At 45.9% G+C, this 22,574-nt stretch overlaps 1 protein-coding gene across 2 annotated transcripts in view; it reads right to left on the bottom strand.

The window, feature by feature from the left end:
• Window positions 1-14,136, bottom strand: part of LOC115168704 (alpha-enolase) — a 34,021-nt gene extending 19,885 nt beyond the window's left edge. For both annotated transcript variants that reach the window (XM_029724205.1, XM_029724204.1), the window contains exons 1-2: window positions 13,999-14,136; window positions 10,973-11,067 (exon numbers count right to left, since the gene is read on the bottom strand). In XM_029724205.1, the coding sequence (XP_029580065.1) occupies window positions 10,973-11,057 (85 nt within the window). In that variant the 5' untranslated portion in view covers window positions 11,058-11,067; window positions 13,999-14,136. The remainder of the gene's footprint in view (window positions 1-10,972; window positions 11,068-13,998) is intronic.
• Window positions 14,137-22,574: the final 8,438 nt, after the last annotated feature.

The raw sequence follows: 22,574 nt of genomic DNA, 5'->3' as shown, positions 1-22,574 counted from the left end.
CTCTTGGAAGAGTCTTGGTGGTTCCAAACTTCTTCCATTTAAGAATGATGGAGGCCACTGTGTTCTTGGGGACCTTCAATGCTGCAGACATTTTTTGGTACCCTTCCCCAGATCTGTGCCTCGACACAATCCTGTCTTGGAGCTCTACGGACAATTCCTTCGACCTCATGGCTTGGTTTTTGCTCTGACATGCACTGTCAACTGTGGGACCTTATATAGACAGGTGTGTGCCTTTCCAAATCATGTCCAATCAATTTAATTTATCACAGGTGGACTCCAATCAAGTTGTAGAAACATCTCAAGGATGATCAATGGGAAACAGGATGCACCTGATCTCAATTTCGAGTCTCAAAGCGAAGGGTCTGAATACTAATGTTATTATAGTATTTCATCATTTTTTTAAATAAATGTGCAAACATTTCTAAAAACCTGTTTTTACTTTGTCCTTATGGGGTATTGTGATGTCATTATGGGGTATTGTGATGTCATTATGGGGTATTGTGATGTCATTATGGGGTATTGTGATGTCCTTATGGGGTATTGTGATGTCATTATGGGGTATTGTGATGTCATTATGGGGTATTGTGTGTAGATTGATGACGAACACAAAATGTTTTAATACATTTTAGAATAAGGCTGTACTGTAACAATATGGAACAAGTCAAGGGGTCTAAATACTTTTTCAGAATAAACTCTACTGCAGTAGTATGAAGGTTGTTTGTTATTCATAGTAAAAAGCAACAGGAAATCAAAATTATCCAATGAGCAGCAAGTATCCCTTTGGTCCTATTTTAATCACATTTTGTTCCCAGAGGAGGAGAGAGAGGGTTGCACATGCTAAGCAGGTCAATGTGATTTAACAGAGTTGGGCAGAGAAGAAAAGCTCTCTACTGAGCATGTGCAATGTAGCAGCCTCCACACACACACACACACACACACACACACACACACACACACACACACACACACACACACACACACACACACACACACACACACACACACACACACACACACACACACACACACACACACACACACACACACACACACACACACACACACACACAGTGCAGCAGCTTCCAGGATGCGACTGCTGGCTCAGACACACACCAAGGTCAGACATTTTGGATTCAAGAAAGATACAGGATGTGCGAATTTGATTCTAACTGCTCATTGGGCAAAAAAAATAAAAATAAAAATGCTGATCAAACCAATGACAGGAGTCCTGAGATCAGGAGGGATTTAAAGCTTAACCACAGAGAGATTTAGGCCATGAGTTCAGGCTTATCAAATCATCTGCACCAGGAAATCAGCTATGGGATGCTTGATATAACTTAGCAGTCAAGCTCAATAAACCTATTCAGATTAATTTAGTTTTAGTGATTTCACTTGTTTTCAAATCAACTACAATCAAAGCATGCAACATATTGCATTTTGGACACGTCTACAGTATGTCTGAATTCAGTAAGGTTAACATATGCCTAGATTCAGTTCGAATTGTATTATTTTATTTTATTTATTTAACCTTTATTTAACTCGGCAAGTCAGTTAAGAACAAATTCTTATTTACAATGACGGCCTACCCCGACCAAACCCGGACGACGCTGGGACAATTGTGCGCCACCTTATGGGACTCCCAAATCACGGCTGGTTGTGATACAGCCTGGAATGGAACCAGAGTCTCAGACCGCTGAGATACAGCCTGGAATGGAACCAGGGTCTCAGACCGCTGAGATACAGCCTGGAATGGAACCAGGGTCTCCTTAGACCGCTGAGATACAGCCTGGAATGGAACCAGGGTCTCAGACCGCTGAGATACAGCCTGGAATGGAACCAGAGTCTCAGACCGCTGAGATACAGCCTGGAATGGAACCAGGGTCTCAGACCGCTGAGATACAGCCTGGAATGGAACCAGGGTCTCAGACCGCTGAGATACAGCCTGGAATGGAACCAGGGTCTCCTTAGACCGCTGCACCACTCGGAAGCCCTCTGTCCAGATACTAATATGTTATTTTTTGTGGTTGGAGACCCCCATCGGAGGACGTGACAGTCACTCTCAAAGAAAAATAAATTAGCTTGCTCAGCTCAAATGTTTGTTGTAACAAAAAGTCTTTAGGTTCCCGGGTTCAAAAAGGCATATATACTTGAAGAAAGGAAAAACCGTCACTCACTGAAATAAATGTAAAAAAATGAACGTTTGAATATGTTTCTTTTAGCAGCAGAGGCCAGAACAAACGAGCGCGTTTCGGTGGGCAGCCATCCGTCTGTTCTGACCTCTGCTGCTAAAAAATAAATAGGTGAAAACTGAAAGACTATTTCCAGTGAGTACAGTCACTCTCATCCCAGAGGATTAGTACTGGATCTGAAAATAGAAACAGAAGGACGATGCAGCCAGTCTAGTAACGACTGTAATTCAAACCCCTTTGTGTTATATAGCAGAGACGCATTTCGTCTGGGGGCCTAGTCTCTGCATGCTCCAATAATCCAACCCTATTTATACAGCAGCAGACAACACAAAGTGTATCCCAAATTGCCCTCTATTCTCTTTATAGTGACATTCTGTTGAACAGATCCCTATGGGAATCCCTTTGGGCCCTGGTCAAAAATTGCGCAGTATAAAGGGAATAGGGCGTCATTTGGGACGCACCCGATGCCAAATCAGGCTGGGGAAAGGTTAGGATCCCATCCACCCTAAACTAGAAACCGTGAAGCTGCTAACTTAAGAGCACCTAGCAACCTTCCCACAAACTGTCAAAAGAGAGTAAGACAAATGGAAAACGCTTTCCCTTTTTTGGGGTGGATTTCAAGCCCATTTGCAAGCCCATGTTAAATCCAACATGTCTTCTCTCACCCCCCCCTTTCCTCTTCCTCGGTGGTCTAATTCAGATAGCTTCATTAACATTCTGGACATTCATTCATTAAGTTGAAATAACTGCTTTGTTTTAGCCCACGGAGCAGAACGACAAAGGAACTCCACTCTTTACAAGGGCAGCGGAAACCCCGATTCCATTCTGGACATTCATAGTTAGTTGGTTGAATATATTGTTAGGTTGGTTGAGATAAAAAAAAAAATACATCTTGAAAGTTAAGGTATTGATTTCCAATGAATTGTAATCCCATTACAAATTACAGGTCTTTCATGTTCTGTGCCTGTATGATCAACAACACTTTAAATATGACTTGAAAATTCACGAGGAAGAGTATTAGAAGACCTCAGTGATTACCCCCAGAAAAACAATAAAAAGGACTAATTCCTGGTTAACAAGATGGAGTAGAATTAAGCAATAAGGCACGAGGGGGTGTGGTATATGGCCAATATATCACAGTTAAGGGCTGTTCTTACCACGAGGGGGTGTGGTATATGGCCAATATATCACAGTTAAGGGCTGTTCTTACCACGAGGGGGTGTGGTATATGGCCAATATATCACAGTTAAGGGCTGTTCTTACCACGAGGGGGTGTGGTATATGGCCAATATATCACAGTTAAGGGCTGTTCTTACCACGAGGGGGTGTGGTATATGGCCAATATATCACAGTTAAGGGCTGTTCTTACCACGAGGGGGTGTGGTATATGGCCAATATATCACAGTTAAGGGCTGCTCTTACCACGAGGGGGTGTGGTATATGGCCAATATATCACAGTTAAGGGCTGTTCTTACCACGAGGGGGTGTGGTATATGGCCAATATATCACAGTTAAGGGCTGCTCTTACCACGAGGGGGTGTGGTATATGGCCAATATATCACAGTTAAGGGCTGTTCTTACCACAAACCCCTGAGGTGCCTTATTGCTATTATAAACCGGTTACAAACGTAATTAGAGCAGTAAAAATAAACGTTTTGCAATCCCCTTGAAATACGGTCTGATATACCACAGCTGTCAGCCAATCAGCATTCAGGGCTGGAACCACCCAGTTTATAATAAGTTTTAACCTGGCCTCTTTTAGGCCTCTAGGTATTACAGAGTCCAACCTGTGAACTCTGTACTGTAAGTATCCACGTCTCCATTTCAAATAGTACCCTATTCACTATATAGTGCACTACTTCTGACCAGGGCTCATAGGGGTGCACTGAAAGTAGAAGGCAAAAGTAGTGCACTATATAGGGAATAGGGTGCCATTTGGGAACCAGGAGTGTCGGATTGGAGATGGGGGGTTATAACCTGATAGGCTACTATTAAATAGAGATGGAGGGATAGAACCTGCTGATAGGCTACTATTAAATGGAGATGGAGGGTTATAACCTGCTGATAGGCTACTATTAAATGGAGATGGAGGGTTATAACCTGCTGATAGGCTACTATTAAATGGAGATAGAGGGATAGAACCTGCTGATAGGCTACTATTAAATGGAGATAGAGGGATAGAACCTGCTGATAGGCTACTATTAAATGGAGATGGAGGGTTATAACCTGATGGGCTACTATTAAATGGAGATGGAGGGTTATAACCTGCTGATAGGCTACTATTAAATGGAGATAGAGGGTTATAACCTGATAGGCTACTATTAAATGGAGATAGAGGGTTATAACCTAATAGGCTACTATTAAATGGAGATAGAGGGTTATAACCTGATAGGCTACTATTAAATGGAGATGGAGGGCTATAACCTGCTGATAGGCTACTATTAAATGGAGATGGAGGGATAGAACCTGCTGATAGGCTACTATTAAATAGAGATGGAGGGTTATAACCTGATAGGCTACTATTAAATGGAGATGGAGGGATAGAACCTGCTGATAGGCTACTATTAAATAGAGATGGAGGGTTATAACCTGCTGATAGGCTACTATTAAATGGAGATAGAGGGTTATAACCTGCTGATAAGCTACTATTAAATGGAGATGGAGGGTTATAACCTGATAGGCTACTATTAAATGGAGATGGAGGGTTATAACCTGCTGATAAGCTACTATTAAATGGAGATGGAGGGTTATAACCTGATAGGCTACTATTAAATGGAGATGGAGGGTTATAACCTGCTGATAGGCTACTATTAAATGGAGATGGAGGGATAGAACCTGCTGATAGGCTACTATTAAATGGAGATGGAGGGTTATAACCTGATAGGCTACTATTAAATGGAGATGGAGGGTTATAACCTGATAGGCTACTATTAAATGGAGATGGAGGGTTATAACCTGATAGGCTACTATTAAATGGAGATGGAGGGTTATAACCTGATAGGCTACTATTAAATGGAGATGGAGGGTTATAACCTGATAGGCTACTATTAAATGGAGATGGAGGGTTATAACCTGATAGGCTACTATTAAATGGAGATGGAGGGATAGAACCTGCTGATAGGCTACTATTAAATAGAGATGGAGGGTTATAACCTGATAGGCTACTATTAAATGGAGATGGAGGGTTATAACCTGATAGGCTACTATTAAATGGAGATGGAGGGTTATAACCTGATAGGCTACTATTAAATCGAGATAAAGGGATAGAAACTGCTGATAGGCTACTATTAAATGGAGATGGAGGGTTATAACCTGATAGGCTACTATTAAATGGAGATGGAGGGTTATAACCTGATAGGCTACTATTAAATGGAGATGGAGGGTTATAACCTGATAGGCTACTATTAAATGGAGATGGAGGGTTATAACCTGCTGATAGGCTACTATTAAATGGAGATGGAGGGTTATAACCTGATAGGCTACTTTTAAATGGAGATGGAGGGTTATAACCTGATAGGCTACTATTAAATAGCTACAATAAAATGTCTCTTGCAATAAAATAAATAATAAAAGACTTGACATTCAAGTATTAAATTCAGCTTCGTTCCTTCGCCTGTTTTTCATTTATCTCTGGGTATGACAACAAATATTTTGCTGTGTGTTCAACCTAGTTTAATGATTAACTCTAACAGATAGGAAATTAAACTATTTATTTAAACATTTATCTTTAATAAACGTGCACTATGTCTATTCCATTGTCGATGTGCAAACGGAAACATAGTAGCATTGATTTCATCGACATCTCTGAAAGTGAACAACAAAGTAACCACAGTTGGCTACATTGTATCTGCAACCGATTGCTACATTTAGTATTCAGTCCACCCTAGTACTGTCTGGAAGCCAGCAAATGGTTGTTGGCCACACTGCATACCAGTGAATGGCTAGCTAGCAAAATCCTTCAAACTGCATGCAGACACATTAAAATGGTATCCACGAGTTAATCTCACTGGGTAATTGCCAATCTCTCACTATCCCTATAAAAGCACGTCTCAGCAGAAATGTATTTTTAAAATGTTTGTCATAATTTTTTGGGGACATGGCAGCAACAACTTAGCAGCGGCAGGGTGCCCGTGCTAAATGAAAAAAGGGGAAACACTGATCCTACTGTATGTGTCTATATGACCATTACAAACGGGGGCTATTTATACTCCCCCAATTCTATCTGATCTGCTAGCTCTCTCTAGTCGACTGTAGGATAGGCTACCCTTACCCTGGAGCTAACTCACTCTGCCAGTAGGAGAGGGACTAGCCTGGAGCTAACTCACTCTGTCAGTAGGAGAGGGACTAGCCTGGAGCTAACTCTGTCAGTAGGAGAGGGACTAGCCTGGAGCTAACTCACTCTGTCAGTAGGAGAGGGACTAGCCTGGAGCTAACTCACTCTGTCAGTAGGAGAGGGACTAGCCTGGAGCTAACTCACTCTGCCAGTTGGAGAGGGACTAGCCTGGAGCTAACTCATTGTCAGTCGGAGAGGGACTAGCCTGGAGCTAACTCATTGTCAGTCGGAGAGGGACAAGCCTGGAGCTAACTCATTGTCAGTCGGAGAGGGACTAGCCTGGAGCTAACTCACTCTGTCAGTCGGAGAGGGACTAGCCTGGAGCTAACTCATTGTCAGTCGGAGAGGGACTAGCCTGGAGCTAACTCATTGTCAGTCGGAGAGGGACTAGCCTGGAGCTAACTCATTGTCAGTCGGAGAGAGACTAGCCTGGAGCTAACTCATTGTCAGTCGGAGAGGGACTAGCCTGGAGCTAACTCACTCTACCAGTTGGAGAGGGACTAGCCTGGAGCTAACTCACTCTGTCAGTAGGAGAGGGACTAGCCTGGAGCTAACTCATTGTCAGTCGGAGAGGGACTAGCCTGGAGCTAACTCACTCTGTCAGTAGGAGAGGGACTAGCCTGGAGCTAACTCACTCTGTCAGTAGGAGAGGGACTAGCCTGGAGCTAACTCATTGTCAGTCGGAGAGGGACTAGCCTGGAGCTAACTCACTCTGTCAGTAGGAGAGGGACTAGCCTGGAGCTAACTCACTCTGTCAGTAGGAGAGGGACTAGCCTGGAGCTAACTCACTCTGTCAGTCGGAGAGGGACTAGCCTGGAGCTAACTCACTCTGTCAGTCGGAGAGGGACTAGCCTGGAGCTAACTCATTGTCAGTCGGAGAGGGACTAGCCTGGAGCTAACTCATTGTCAGTCGGAGAGGGACTAGCCTGGAGCTAATTCACTCTGTCAGTCGGAGAGGGACTAGCCTGGAGCTAACTCACTCTGCCAGTCGGAGAGGGACTAGCCTGGAGCTAACTCACTCTGTCAGTAGGAGAGGGACTAGCCTGGAGCTAACTCACTCTGTCAGTCGGAGAGGGACTAGCCTGGAGCTAACTCACTCTGTCAGTCGGAGAGGGACTAGCCTGGAGCTAACTCATTGTCAGTCGGAGAGGGACTAGCCTGGAGCTAACTCACTCTGTCAGTCGGAGAGGGACTAGCCTGGAGCTAACTCACTCTGCCAGTTGGAGAGGGACTAGCCTGGAGCTAACTCACTCTGCCAGTCGGAGAGGGACTAGCCTGGAGCTAACTCACTCTGCCAGTCGGAGAGGGACTAGCCTGGAGCTAACTCACTCTGTCAGTAGGAGAGGGACTAGCCTGGAGCTAACTCACTCTGTCAGTCGGAGAGGGACTAGCCTGGAGCTAACTCACTCTGTCAGTCGGAGAGGGACTAGCCTGGAGCTAACTCATTGTCAGTCGGAGAGGGACTAGCCTGGAGCTAACTCACTCTGTCAGTCGGAGAGGGACTAGCCTGGAGCTAACTCACTCTGCCAGTTGGAGAGGGACTAGCCTGGAGCTAACTCACTCTGTCAGTAGGTGAGGGACCCTCCTGGAGCTAACTCACTCTGTCAGTCGGAGAGGGACTAGCCTGGAGCTAACTCACTCTGTCAGTAGGAGAGGGACTAGCCTGAAGCTAACTCACTCTGTCAGTAGGAGAGGGACTAGCCTGGAGCTAACTCACTCTGTCAGTCGGAGAGGGACTAGCCTGGAGCTAACTCACTCTGTCAGTCGGAGAGGGACTAGGCTGGAGCTAACTCACTCTGTCGGTAGGAGAGGGACTAGCCTGGAGCTAACTCACTCTGCCAGTAGGAGAGGGACTAGCCTGGAACTAACTCACTCTGTCAGTAGGAGAGGGACTAGCCTGGAGCTAACTCATTGTCAGTCGGAGAGGGACTAGCCTGGAGCTAACTCACTCTGTCAGTAGGAGAGGGACTAGCCTGCAGCTAACTCACTCTGTCAGTAGGAGAGGGACTAGCCTGCAGCTAACTCATTGTCAGTCGGAGAGGGACTAGCCTGGAGCTAACTCACTCTGTCAGTAGGAGAGGGACTAGCCTGCAGCTAACTCACTCTGTCAGTAGGAGAGGGACTAGCCTGCAGCTAACTCATTGTCAGTCGGAGAGGGACTAACCTGCAGCTAACTCATTGTCAGTTGGAGAGGGACTAGCCTGGAGCTAACTCATTGTCAGTTGGAGAGGGACTAGCCTGCAGCTAGCTCATTGTCAGTTGGAGAGGGACTAGCCTGCAGCTAACTCACTCTGTCAGTAGGAGAGGGACTAGCCTGCAGCTAACTCATTGTCAGTAGGAGAGGGACTAGCCTGGAGCTAACTCACTCTGTCAGTTGGAGAGGGACTAGCCTGCAGCTAACTCATTGTCAGTTGGAGAGGGACTAGCCTGCAGCTAACTCACTCTGTCAGTAGGAGAGGGTCTAGCCTGCAGCTAACTCATTGTCAGTTGGAGAGGGACTAGCCTGCAGCTAACTCACTCTGTCAGTTGGAGAGGGACTAGCCTGCAGCTAACTCACTCTGTCAGTAGGAGAGGGACTAGCCTGCAGCTAACTCATTGTCAGTAGGAGTGGGACTAGCCTGGAGCTAACTCACTCTGTCAGTTGGAGAGGGACTAGCCTGCAGCTAACTCACTCTGTCAGTTGGAGAGGGACTAGCCTGGAGCTAACTCATTGTCAGTTGGAGAGGGACTAGCCTGCAGCTAACTCACTCTGTCAGTCGGAGAGGGACTAGCCTGGAGCTAACTCATTGTCAGTTGGAGAGGGACTAGCCTGCAGCTAACTCATTGTCAGTTGGAGGGGAACTAGCCTGCAGCTAGCCTCGTGTTGCCATACCTGCAAAATCACGTCGTTGTCACGCCTTCCTTGGAGGTCTGGAGGATTTTCTATTGCAATGGTCTGCTGGGAGCCAATTTTGATTGGATGTTACATTTAAAGAACCCTTCCCATACGCCCGTAGACAGGGTTGTGTGTTATGTGCATCACTGTTTTCCGTCCAGGTAGTTGTTGTTGTTGCCTATGCTAGTTTCAAGACTGATGCCCCATGTCATTGATCCACAATCCATAGGTAAGGCTGTACAGTGAAATAAATATGTCCTCAATACAGTTCTAAAGTCTAATATAGTCACAGTGTGATTTCAACAGATTTTTGTCCAATTAACAAATTATTTTATTTTGTTGAATTTATATAACAACATTCCAACCTATTCCATTATGATATGATTCCACTATTTGTATTAATTTGCATCACTTTCAATAAAGGAACTTTTATTTATGAAGGCGAACCGCAAATGTCAATATTGTGGCTAATCCTTACTGTGGCTAGCTTCACATAGATGGGTCCGACCACCATTAATCAAATACGAACTGTCTTATAAATTATGGGTATTTTAGATGAAGACACCTAGTTAGATAGTTAGCTAGCTAACTATAGCTACTGAAACAGATGATGTTGTTTTGATATGTTTTTGGGGGAGAACATTGTTTGCGTCCATCAGCTAGCTAACTATAGCTACTGAAACAGATGATGTTGTTTTGATATGTTTTGGGGGAGAACATTGTTTGCATCCATCAGCTAGCTAACTATAGCTACTGAAACAGATGATGTTGTTTTGATATGTTTTGGGGGAGAACATTGTTTGCATCCATCAGCTAGCTAACTATAGCTACTGAAACAGATGATGTTGTTTTGATATGTTTTGGGGGAGAACATTGTTTGCGTCCATCAGCTAGCTAGCTTTGTTTCTGACCAGCACTGTCCAGTGCTTGGGGAAGAGTGTCTCCGCTCATGCGGCATGTCCATGAGACAAAACTTGACCAGCATCAAAGCATACCTATCGTTGAATCACTGTGACATATGAGCGATAGTGTAATCAATGTGCAATAGCTACGTTAAAAAAAAGTAATGAACATGTCCCGTGTGGTCCCGTGTGTCTCAGTTGGTAGAGCATGGTGTTTGCACCGCCAGGGTTGTGGGTTCGATTCCCACGGGGGACCAGTACGGAGAAAAAAATGCATGAAATGTATGCATTCACTACTGTAAGTCGCTCTGGCTAAGAGCGTCTGCTAAATGACTAAAATGTAAATGTGTTAAATTATTATGCGGCATGCAGGTCCTGACTGGTCAACGAGCTTATTTAATGGGGTCATTTGACGTGTGTATATTTTTTGGGACATCAAAAGACCCAAACGACGTTCCATAATTATCAATGCTTTATTCTAAATCTGATAACCGCAGACAGTTACTAAATATATCATAGACAACGTGCATCCATGCAATGTTGCTTAAAACTATGAAAACTGTCTCCCTTAGAGAAAACTGTGGTAAGGACAACATGCACCCAAAGTCGAACCCTAACTCTACAGAGAACAAAGTGTACAGATAGCCCCTGCTCCGGTAGAATCTCTTCTTACCTTTCTTGGTGTACAGGTCGACCTCCACGGTGGGGTTTCCACGGGAGTCGAAAATCTCACGAGCGTGAATCTTCAGGATGGACATGGTTCTGGAACTACACAGGAGAGAAGAGAGGAGAGAAATGTAAGAAAGGAGGATGGGAGAGAGGAGAGAGAGGAGGATGGGAGAGAGGAGATAAAGGAAAATGGGGGAGAGGTAAATGTTGAAGACATCTACACACTAGCCCTCAGTGAGGATATAAGCCTGAAGTCATGACAGTGAGTCAGGACAGACATTTGGCAACATTTGAAATGCTCAATGACAGAATCCAACAGTATAAAACAGAAAAGTTTACATTATAAAAAAAAACAAAAGCATAAAACACAAAAGCATAGAGTCAACATGAAAGTCCACGGACTGTACCTACGGTACCCACTGCTCTGGGGAAATGAGTTGACAGACCTGCGCAGATAATACTGTAGACAATGTCATGTGATGTGAGCACAACCTGTACACCGTTGCTGCGGTCTGTGTGGCCAAAGCATGGGTGTGTCCTTGTAAAATATGTATGGGAGGGGCTCCACGGGGCTGACGCATCGATCTCTGCAGCATGACTTGGTCAAATGACCCCTGGGTTAAGATGCAGACTTAGCCTGTCTCGCCTGACATGCTACTTCACCAACGTTTTCTGCTGAATCATTTGCTGCATGCTGCATCTCAAGTATTTTTTTCAATATGACAAAGCAAATTACTAACAGACTACTACACATGACATTGCCTAGGCTTTGCCAGGTACATGTACCACTTTACAGGGGAAATAGAGCACAACGTGTACTTTTGGTTCAAAGCCATTTCAGAACATAGTATGCCTTTACTGTGAAGTCTGTAACGTCCTGAACATTACCCTACGATGAAACAGCATTTACTGTGAAGTCTGTAACGTCCTGAACATTACCCTACGATGAAACAGCATTTACTGTGAAGTCTGTAACGTCCTGAACATTACCCTACGATGAAACAGCATTTACTGTGAAGTCTGTAATGTCCTGAACATTATCCTACGATGAAACAACATTTACTGTGAAGTCTGTAATGTCCTGAACATTACAGTACGATGAAACAGCATTTACTGTGAAGTCTGTAATGTCCTGAACATTACCCTACGATGAAACAGCATTTACTGTGAAGTCTGTAACGTCCTGAACATTACCCTACGATGAAACAGCATTTACTGTGAAGTCTGTAATGTCCTGAACATTACCCTACGATGAAACAACATTTACTGTGAAGTCTGTAATGTCCTGAACATTACCCTACGATGAAACAGCATTTACTGTGAAGTCTGTAATGTCCTGAACATTACCCTACGATGAAACAGCATTTACTGTGAAGTCTGTAACGTCCTGAACATTACCCTACGATGAAACAGCATTTACTGTGAAGTCTGTAATGTCCTGAACATTACCCTACGATGAAACAGCATTTACTGTGAAGTCTGTAACGTCCTGAACATTACCCTACGATGAAACAGCCCAGTTAACACCTCACATTCCAAACATGTTTGGAGAAGAGAGATTTTAAACCACATCAAGGCTCTATATTCAGTATTTTTGCAGACGCCCCGGGTGAAATGGACTGTGTTCCCCAATACATAACATGAGTGATGGATTTTAATTCACTGTTTATATTGTTTATTTTTAGACCAGATTGAGGTCCGGGCCTGCCCTACCCTTGTCTGTACTAGACTGTTCTGCACACAGACTATGGATTTTCATTTCATCGGTTTTATCGGACTTTCCCTGATGAATGAACCCCCATGTTCCAGCCTTTAGCCACTAAAACCAGACAGACAGACAGACAGACAGACACACCATCAACTAACCCCTACTGGAACAATGGTAAATGATCTGGTATTAAATGTCCATGGTGTGGAAGCTTTCCACTGGGCTACAAAGCACAGAGAGGGAAGAAGGGCAATGTTTTTTTCTCCTTGTCTCAGTGTGCAGAGACGGAGAAAGACAGAGTTGAACCTGCTGATAGGCTACTATAAAATGGCTCCTATAAAATGGCTTCCTCACACTGAATTTAAACAATAAAAGACTTGACATTCAAGTATTTCATTCAGCTTCGTTCCTTCGCCCGTTTTTCATTTATCTCTGGGTATGACAATAAGTATTTTGCTGTGTTTTCTCCCTAGTTTAATGATTTAACTTTAACAAATAGAAATGAATCTATTTATTTAAACATTTATCTTCTCGTGTGTGGAATGGAAACATTGATTTCTTAGCATCTCTGAAAGGGAACAACAAAGTAACCACATCTGACTACATTGTATCTGCAACAGACTGTCCACCATAGCAGTCAGAAGGGGGCTTCCTTAATCGATGTCCTCGTCGTCGGAGCACTTGTTGGGGTTTAACTGCCATTCTCAAGGGTTAGAACAGCAGGTATGTCCACCTTGCCGGCTCGGGGATTCGAACCGGCGACCTTTCGGTTACTGGCCTAAAGCACTAGGCTACCTTGCCGCCCCATGACAAGCAATGAATGACTCGGTGAAATGCCTTTGCCTATGAAAAAAGGCACAGGAAGGTGTGGCAGAGTATTTCAGTAGTGATAAAACACTGTTATCTAGCTGTGTGGTTGTAACTTGACCCCCGTTCCTTTCCCCTCACTGCCGTTTCTAAATGGAGTGACATCTCGCCAGCTGACCGGACGGGTTAAAAATAGACAGGCTACCAGGCTGCAAGCCGTGGCCAGGCACCATCATGTCATTTATTTATTTTATTTTACCTTTATTTAAATAGGAAAGTCATTAATAGCTTGAAAATGAAAAGGCAAAAGACAAAAAAAAATGTATAACACTTTATGAGACCAATTTGCATTTCTGATAATACGATAAAGTGGAAATAATGTAGGGCCTACAATGGCATCAGACAAATAATGCAAAAGTAGCGGATCTTTTATACGATTTGAGACAATTATAGTAATTACAACAACAAAAAACGAATTTCGCAAAAGAATAGAAAATAGAACGTCTTCATCTTACCTTTATCTGGCCTAACTGTGTGCAAGGGTAGTGCTCTCTCTCTCTCTCTCTCTCTCTCTCGGTCGGTCGGTCGGTCGGTCGGTAGACAGAGAAGGCGCTCGTCACAGTCCGCGATGCTGATAAATGGGCCGAATCAGGAAGAGAGTCGCCGCGGATTCTTCCTCACCTTTTGATTGGCTGGGATGGGAATCACGTGGCAGGAGGGTGCGAGGCGGACTGCACGTTCACAAGCCATATCAAGACTGACAATTAGATTAGAGAAAGGATGCGGAGTTTTCTATACCCCAACATCACCCCTCAAACGTAAAGGATAACATACCTAAAAAAAAACACACACAAATGCAGAAGAAATGTATAAGTTGTTGAATTGATCCAACACGACTAGGGCAAGGAAAGGGCGGTGCAGAGATACTATCAGATGGTGATCTCTGCAACGATACAGGGTCCGTTAGATAAGACGCAGCTTTTTGTTGTTGTTGTCCCAACGTCAATTTGCAGCCTATGTTTCATTGTCCTAGGCCTGGGTCCAAATGAAGGCGATGCACATCATTTCCCTCACTGTGTGGGTTAGAGAGCCTATGCTGCTTGATAGGCTATAATAATGTTATTTTCTTCCTCCCAGAAGTATGTTAACGCAGTGATTTATTTATTAAGTAAAAGTCTATAGATCTAGTACCGTTTTCATTACAGGTCTAGGTCTACCATATAAAGCTATTGATTCTAAAGGAGTGGACTTCAATCCCATTAACTTGTCATAAGGATGCAATATTCTACTGTGGAAAATCTCCCGAATCCAAATGATTATGTTTATGACGTTCACGTATGATTATGCTGTTCTATTCAGGAGATCTGCCATGCATTTTTGAAGAGGATTTCATGGCTGAATCATCATGCGTACTCACTATATCAAACCATCTCTGGCTACATTTCTCTCTGATTCCTGGAGGCCAATAGCAGCATTGTGCGTTTTCCCTTCTATGGTTCTCTTCCTGACTGGAGCTGTGATCATGCCCAGCCTACTGTCATGTAGCTGAGCTGTGATCATGCCCAGCCTACTGTCATGTAGCTGAGCTGTGATCATGCCCAGTCTACTGTCATGTAGCTGAGCTGTGATCATGCCCAGCCTACTGTCATGCAGCTGTGATCATGCCCAGCCTACTGTCATGCAGCTGAGCTGTGATCATGCCCAGCCTACTGCCATGCAGCTGAGCTGTGATCATGCCCAGCCTACTGTCATGTAGCTGTGATCATGCCCAGCCTACTGTCATGCAGCTGAGCTGTGATCATGCCCAGCCTACTGTCATGCAGCTGTGATCATGCCCAGCCTACTGTCATGCAGCTGAGCTGTGATCATGCCCAGTCTACTGTCATGCAGCTGAGCTGTGATCATGCCCAGTCTACTGTCATGCAGCTGTGATCATGCCCAGCCTACTGCCATGTAGCTGTGATCATGTCCAGCCTACTGTCATGTAGCTGAGCTGTGATCATGCCCAGCCTACTGTCATGTAGCTGAGCTGTGATCATGCCCAGCCTACTGTCATGTAGCTGAGCTGTGATCATGCCCAGCCTACTGTCATGCTGCTGAGCTGTGATCATGCCCAGCCTACTGTCATGTAGCTGAGCTGTGATCATGCCCAGCCAACTGTCATGCAGCTGAGCTGTGATCATGCCCAGCCTACTGTCATGTAGCTGAGCTGTGATCATGCCCAGCCTACTGTCATGCTGCTGAGCTGTGATCATGCCCAGCCTACTGTCATGCAGCTGAGCTGTGATCATGCCCAGCCTACTGTCATGTAGCTGAGCTGTGATCATGCCCAGCCTACTGTCATGCTGCTGAGCTGTGATCATGCCCAGCCTACTGTCATGCAGCTGAGATGTGATCATGCCCAGCCTACTGTCATGTAGCTGAGCTGTGATCATGCCCAGCCTACTGTCATGCAGCTGTGATCATGCCCAGCCTACTGTCATGCAGCTGTGATCATGCCCAGCCTACTGTCATGTAGCTGAGCTGTGATCATGCCCAGCCTACTGTCATGTAGCTGTGATCATGCCCAGCCTACTGTCATGCAGCTGTGATCATGCCCAGTCTACTGTCATGCAGCTGTGATCATGCCCAGCCTACTGTTATGTAGCTGAGCTGTGATCATGCCCAGCCTACTGTCATGTAGCTGTGATCATGCCCAGCCTACTGTCATGCAGCTGTGATCATGCCCAGCATACTGCCATGCAGCTGAGCTGTGATCATGCCCAGCCTACTGTCATGCAGCTGTGATCATGCCCAGCCTACTGCCATGCAGCTGAGCTGTGATCATGCCCAGCCTACTGTCATGTAGCTGTGATCATGCCCAGCCTACTGCCATGCAGCTGTGATCATGCCCAGCCTACTGTCATGCTGCTGAGCTGTGATCATGCCCAGCCTACTGCCATGCAGCTGAGCTGTGATCATGCCCAGCCTACTGCCATGTAGCTGAGCTGTGATTATGCCCAGCCTACTGTCATGTAGCTGAGCTGTGATCATGCCCAGCCTACTGCCATGTAGCTGAGCTGTGATCATGCCCATCCTACTGCCATGTAGCTGAGCTGTGATCATGCCCAGTCTACTGTCATGTAGCTGAGCTGTGATCATGCCCAGCCTACTGCCATGTAGCTGTGATCATGCCCAGCCTACTGTCATGAAGCTGAGCTGTGATCATGCCCAGCCTACTGTCATGCAGCTGAGCTGTGATCATGCCCAGCCTACTGTCATGCAGCTGTGATCATGCCCAGCCTACTGCCATGCAGCTGAGCTGTGATCATGCCCAGCCTACTGTCATGTAGCTGAGCTGTGATCATGCCCAGCCTACTGTCATGCAGCTGTGATCATGCCCAGCCTACTGCCATGCAGCTGAGCTGTGATCATGCCCAGCCTACTGTCATGTAGCTGAGCTGTGATCATGCCCAGCCTACTGTCATGCAGCTGAGCTGTGATCATGCCCAGCCTACTGTCATGTAGCTGAGCTGTGATCATGCCCAGCCTACTGTCATGCTGCTGAGCTGTGATCATGACCAGCCTACTGTCATGCAGCTGAGCTGTGATCATGCCCAGCCTACTGTCATGTAGCTGAGCTGTGATCATGCCCAACCTACTGTCATGCTGCTGAGCTGTGATCATGCCCAGCCTACTGTCATGCAGCTGAGCTGTGATCATGCCCAGCCTACTGTCATGTAGCTGAGCTGTGATCATGCCCAGCCTACTGTCATGCAGCTGAGCTGTGATCATGCCCAGTCTACTGTCATGCAGCTGTGATCATGCCCAGCCTACTGTCATGCAGCTGTGATCATGCCCAGCCTACTGTCATGCAGCTGTGATCATGCCCAGCCTACTGTCATGTAGCTGAGCTGTGATCATGCCCAGCCTACTGTCATGTAGCTGTGATCATGCCCAGCCTACTGTCATGCAGCTGTGATCATGCCCAGCCTACTGCCATGCAGCTGAGCTGTGATCATGCCCAGCCTACTGTCATGTAGCTGTGATCATGCCCAGCCTACTGTCATGCAGCTGTGATCATGCCCAGCCTACTGTCATGCAGCTGAGCTGTGATCATGCCCAGCCTACTGTCATGTAGCTGAGCTGTGATCATGCCCAGCCTACTGCCATTCAGCTGAGCTGTGATCATGCCCAGCCTACTGCCATGTAGCTGATCTGTGATCATGCCCAGCCTACTGCCATGTAGCTGAGCTGTGATCATGCCCAGCCTACTGCCATGCAGCTGAGCTGTGATCATGCCCAGCCTACTGTCATGTAGCTGAGCTGTGATCATGCCCAGCCTACTGTCATGCAGCTGAGCTGTGATCATGCCCAGCCTACTGTCATGCAGCTGAGCTGTGATCATGCCCAGCCTACTGTCATGCAGCTGAGCTGTGATCATGCCCAGCCTACTGTCATGCAGCTGAGCTGTGATCATGTCCAGCCTACTGTCATGCAGCTGTGATGCTGATCATGCCCAGCCTACTGTCATGCAGCTGTGATCATGCCCAGCCTACTGCCATGCAGCTGTGATCATGCCCAGCCTACTGCCATGCAGCCGTGATCATGCCCAGCCTACTGTCATGCTGCTGAGCTGTGATCATGCCCAGCCTACTGCCATGCAGCTGAGCTGTGATCATGCCCAGCCTACTGTCATGCAGCTGAGCTGTGATCATGCCCAGCCTACTGTCATGCAGCTGAGCTGTGATCATGCCCAGCCTACTGTCATGCAGCTGTGATGCTGATCATGCCCAGTCTACTGCCATGCAGCTGAGCAGACCATAGAGAGACAGAAGGGGCCAGACCATGCTGAATAAAGGACCTACACACAGTGACAGTTCAGAGGCTGGACCTCCATTTTTTGAAGAGGAATTTCCTGTCTGAATCATGTATTGATTACTGATGTGTGAATGGCAGTAGGGGTATAGTGGTTCTCTTCCTCACTGAGGCTGAGCTGAGCTGTCTGTGATGTTGATCATGGATAGTCTACTGTCATGCAGCTGTGATGCAGCCTACTTCAGGCTCTATCTAAATGTATCTTTCTGTGATTCTTTGCATCCTCTCTCCTCGCCGCCTCTCTCCTCGCCGCCTCTCTCCTCGCCGCCTCTCTCCTCGCCTCCTCTCTCCTCGCCGCCTCTCTCCTCGCCGCCTCTCTCCTCGCCGCCTCTCTCCTCGCCGCCTCTCTCTTCGCCTCCTCTCTCCTCACCTCCTCTCTCCTCGCCTCCTCTCTCCTCGCCTCCTCTCTCCTCACCTCCTCTCTCCTCGCACCTTCTTTTCCAATGGTTTTCGAGAAGCAGGCAAGAAGTGAGGGTGCAAGAAATCGAGAGAGTGCTGTGTCGCAGCCTACTACTGTCATGCAGCTAGGCAGAACAGAGCTAGATGGCCATGCTACAGTATCACGACCATCCATCCTCCATGACTGTTTGCTGCAGTGACCTTGAGACCAACAGAGGCACGACTGCACCATCTGCTGTCAGCTCCCTGCTAGTGAAAATAGCAACGAGATATAAAGCTTTGGTGATGGGGAAGTGTTGTGTTGAACATAGAGGCAGGATCTCAAGTAAAATTGCTCCACACTGTGGAAAGTTAGTAAAGAATGGCATTCATGCAAGAGCCAATGGGGTTATTGGGGGGGTGTACATGAAGGAAGTAATGGGATTCTTGAGGAGAGGCGTTCAGGATGAAGGAATGTATCGAATTGCGGGCTGCAGTTGATTTACTATTCAACAACAGGTTATGGTCATAAATATAAATGGCTGCACTGAAATTATACATTATGAAATTATACAATATAAAATGTAATGAATTCCATAGTCCGCTAATCACATTTCTCTTCCTGACAGTCAGTGTTTGCCTTGGTCCTGTCTTAGAGGCAAAAGACACATTTCAGATTCGTTCAGAAATAGTTTTTAATAAAGTTTGTTTTCTATTCTATTATACCCTGGGTTCTGGATGACTACAGTCGGGTCGGCCAAGCCTGGTTAGGAACTGTCCGTGGTCCTAACAACAAGGTAATAGGTAACACGTTCCATAGTATAATGAGTAGCCCTAATAATGAAAGAAAAACATCGGCAATTTAGAGTTTTGTAAAGTTAGTGTGGGAGAGGTGGGGAAAATGATTGCTGTCCATCAATAATGAGAAACCACCTGGTATTGACGACCTAGATGGAAATCTACTGAGGATGGAAGCTGACTCTATAGCCACACCTATCTGTCATATCTTTAATCTGAGTCTGGACTTTTTTTTAAATTGTCCTCATGCCTAAAGGGAAGCCAAAGTCATTCAATTACCCGATAATGGTAAAGCACCCATTATTTGTTCTAACAGCAATCAGCTTGCTGCCGAATCTTAGCAAACTTTAGGAAAAAAATTGTGTTTGACCAGATACAAATTAACAACAAACTTGCAACATGTTTATAGAGAAGGGCACTTAACATATACTGCACTTACACAAATGAGTGGTTGAAAGAAAATGCATAATAAGAAGATTGTGGGAGCTGTATTGTTAGATTTCAGTGCAGCCATTGACATTTCCTTCATGTTTGTGACTGTGGTTCAACAGGTGTTCATTGTGGAGGCCACAGGCAGGAGGCTCCTCCTCCTCATCGGGTTAGGAATCTGCTGTGCATCCTGTGCTCTCCTCACTGGCCCTCACCTTCAACAGTAGGGCACTAGGTCTACTGTATATAGTAGGGCACTAGGTCTACTGTATATAGTAGGGCACTAGGTCTACTGTATATAGTAGGGCACTAGGTCTACTGTATATAGTGAATAGTAGGGCACTAGGTCTACTGTATATAGTAGGGCACTAGGTCTACTGTATATAGTAGGGCACTAGGTCTACTGTATATAGTAGGGCACTAGGTCTACTGTATATAGTAGGGCACTAGGTCTACTGTATATAGTAGGGCACTAGGTCTACTGTATATAGTAGGGCACTAGGTCTACTGTATATAGTGAATAGTAGGGCACTAGGTCTACTGTATATAGTAGGGCACTTGGTCTACTGTATATAGTGAATAGTAGGGCGCTAGGTCTACTGTATATAGTAAATAGGGTGTACTACAACAGCTGCAACTCCTGAGAGAGAGAGGGAGAGACACACAGAGAGAGAGAGAGACACAGAGAGAGAGAGAGAGAGAGAGAGAGAGAGAGAGAGAGAGAGAGAGAGAGAGAGAGAGAGAGAGAGAGAGAGAGTTTGTAATATATTTCAGTTTATGTTATTTTTGATCCTATTCACTTCTGTTTGTTTCACTTGTTTTGGTAATGTAAACATATCTTTCCCATGCTAATGAAGCCCCTTTGAATTTAATTGTATTGAGAGAGAGAGCATCGTAAATACAGCTGGTTTATGATAACAACCCCAGTTGTTGTGTTGACATACAGGACAGTATGGAGTGGTCAAGTCGTAAACACAGCTGGTTTATGATAGCAACTCCAGCAGTTTTTTTCTTCTTCCATTTTTTTATTTATTGAACGAGGTAAATCAGCTAAGAACAAATACTTATTTACAATGACGGCCTGTACCAGCTAAACCCGGACGACACTGGACCAATTGTGCGCTGCCCTACGGGACTCCAAATCACGGCCGGTTGTGATACAGCCTGGATTCGAACCAGGCTGTGCCTTAGATTGCTGCGTCACTTGGGAGCTGTGTTGACGTACAGGACAGTATGGAGTGGAAGCTCTACGTCAGCGTCGCCTGTGCCATTGTCCATGGAAAAGGACAGGCCATCGGATCCAGTAAGTCAACCTCATCTGTGGTCAGACACTGCAATGGTTTGATAAAGGGTAGAGCTTCAGCTTTCAAGGTGCGGGACTCTAACCCAGAAGCTTATAAGAAATCCTGCTATGCCCTGCGACGAACCATCAAACAGGCAAAGCGTCAATACAGGGCTACGATTGAATCGTACTACACCGGCTCCGACACTCGTCTTATGTGGCAGGGCTTGCAAACTATTACAGACTACAAAGGGAAGCACAGCCGCGAGCTGCCCAGTGACATGAGTCTACCAGACGAGCTAAATCACTTCTATGCTCGCTTCGAGGCCATCAACACTGAGGCATGCATGAGAGCATCAGCTCTTCCGGACGACTGTGTGATCACGCTCTCCGTAGCTGATGTGAGTAAGACCATTTAAACAGGTCAACAAGGCTGCGGGGCCAGACGGATTACATTTACATTTACATTGAGGTCATGTAGCAGACGCTCTTATCCAGAGCGACTTACAAATTCACCTTAAGATATCCAGTGGAACAACCACTTACCAGGACGTGTGCTCCGGGCATGTGCCGAACAACTGGCAGGTGTCTTCACTGACATTTTCAACATGTCCCTGATTAAGTCTGTAATACCAACATGTTTCAAGCAGACCACCATAGTTCCTGTGCCCAAGAACACAAAGGCAACCTGCCTAAATGACTACAGACCCGTAGCACTCACGTCCGTAGCCATGAAGTGCTTTGAAAGGCTGATAATGGCTCACATCAACACCATTATCCCAGAAACCCTAGACCCACTCCAATTTGCATACCGCCCAAACAGAGCCACAGATGATGCAATCTTTATTGCACTCCACACTGCCCTTTCCCACTTGGACAAAATGAACACCTATGTGAGAATGCTATTCATTGACTACAGCTCAGCGTTCCTTAGCTTAGCTCACCACTAAGCTAAGGATCCTGGGACTAAACACCTCCCTCTGCAACTGGATCCTGGACTTCATGATGGGCCGCCCCCATGTGGTGAGGGTAGGTAGCAACACATCTGCCACGCTGATCTTCAACACTGGAGCCCCCCAGGGGTACGTGCTCAGTTCCCTCCTGTACTCCCTGTTCACCCACGACTGCATGGCCAGGCACGAGTCCAACACCATCATTAAGTTTGCAGACGACACAACAGTGGTAGGCCTGATCACCAACAATGACGAGACAACCTATAGGGAAGAGGTCAGAGACCTGGCCGGGTGGTGCCAGAATAACAACCTATCCAAGACTAAGGAGATGATTGTGGACTACAGGAAAAGGAGGACCGAGCACACCCCCATTCTCATCGACGGGGCTGTAGTG

The sequence above is a fragment of the Salmo trutta genome, chromosome 30 (genome assembly GCF_901001165.1).
Source record: "Salmo trutta chromosome 30, fSalTru1.1, whole genome shotgun sequence".
In the NCBI taxonomy this organism is placed as follows: Eukaryota; Metazoa; Chordata; class Actinopteri; order Salmoniformes; family Salmonidae; genus Salmo; species Salmo trutta.
This window is presented reverse-complemented; position numbering and strand designations above follow the sequence as displayed.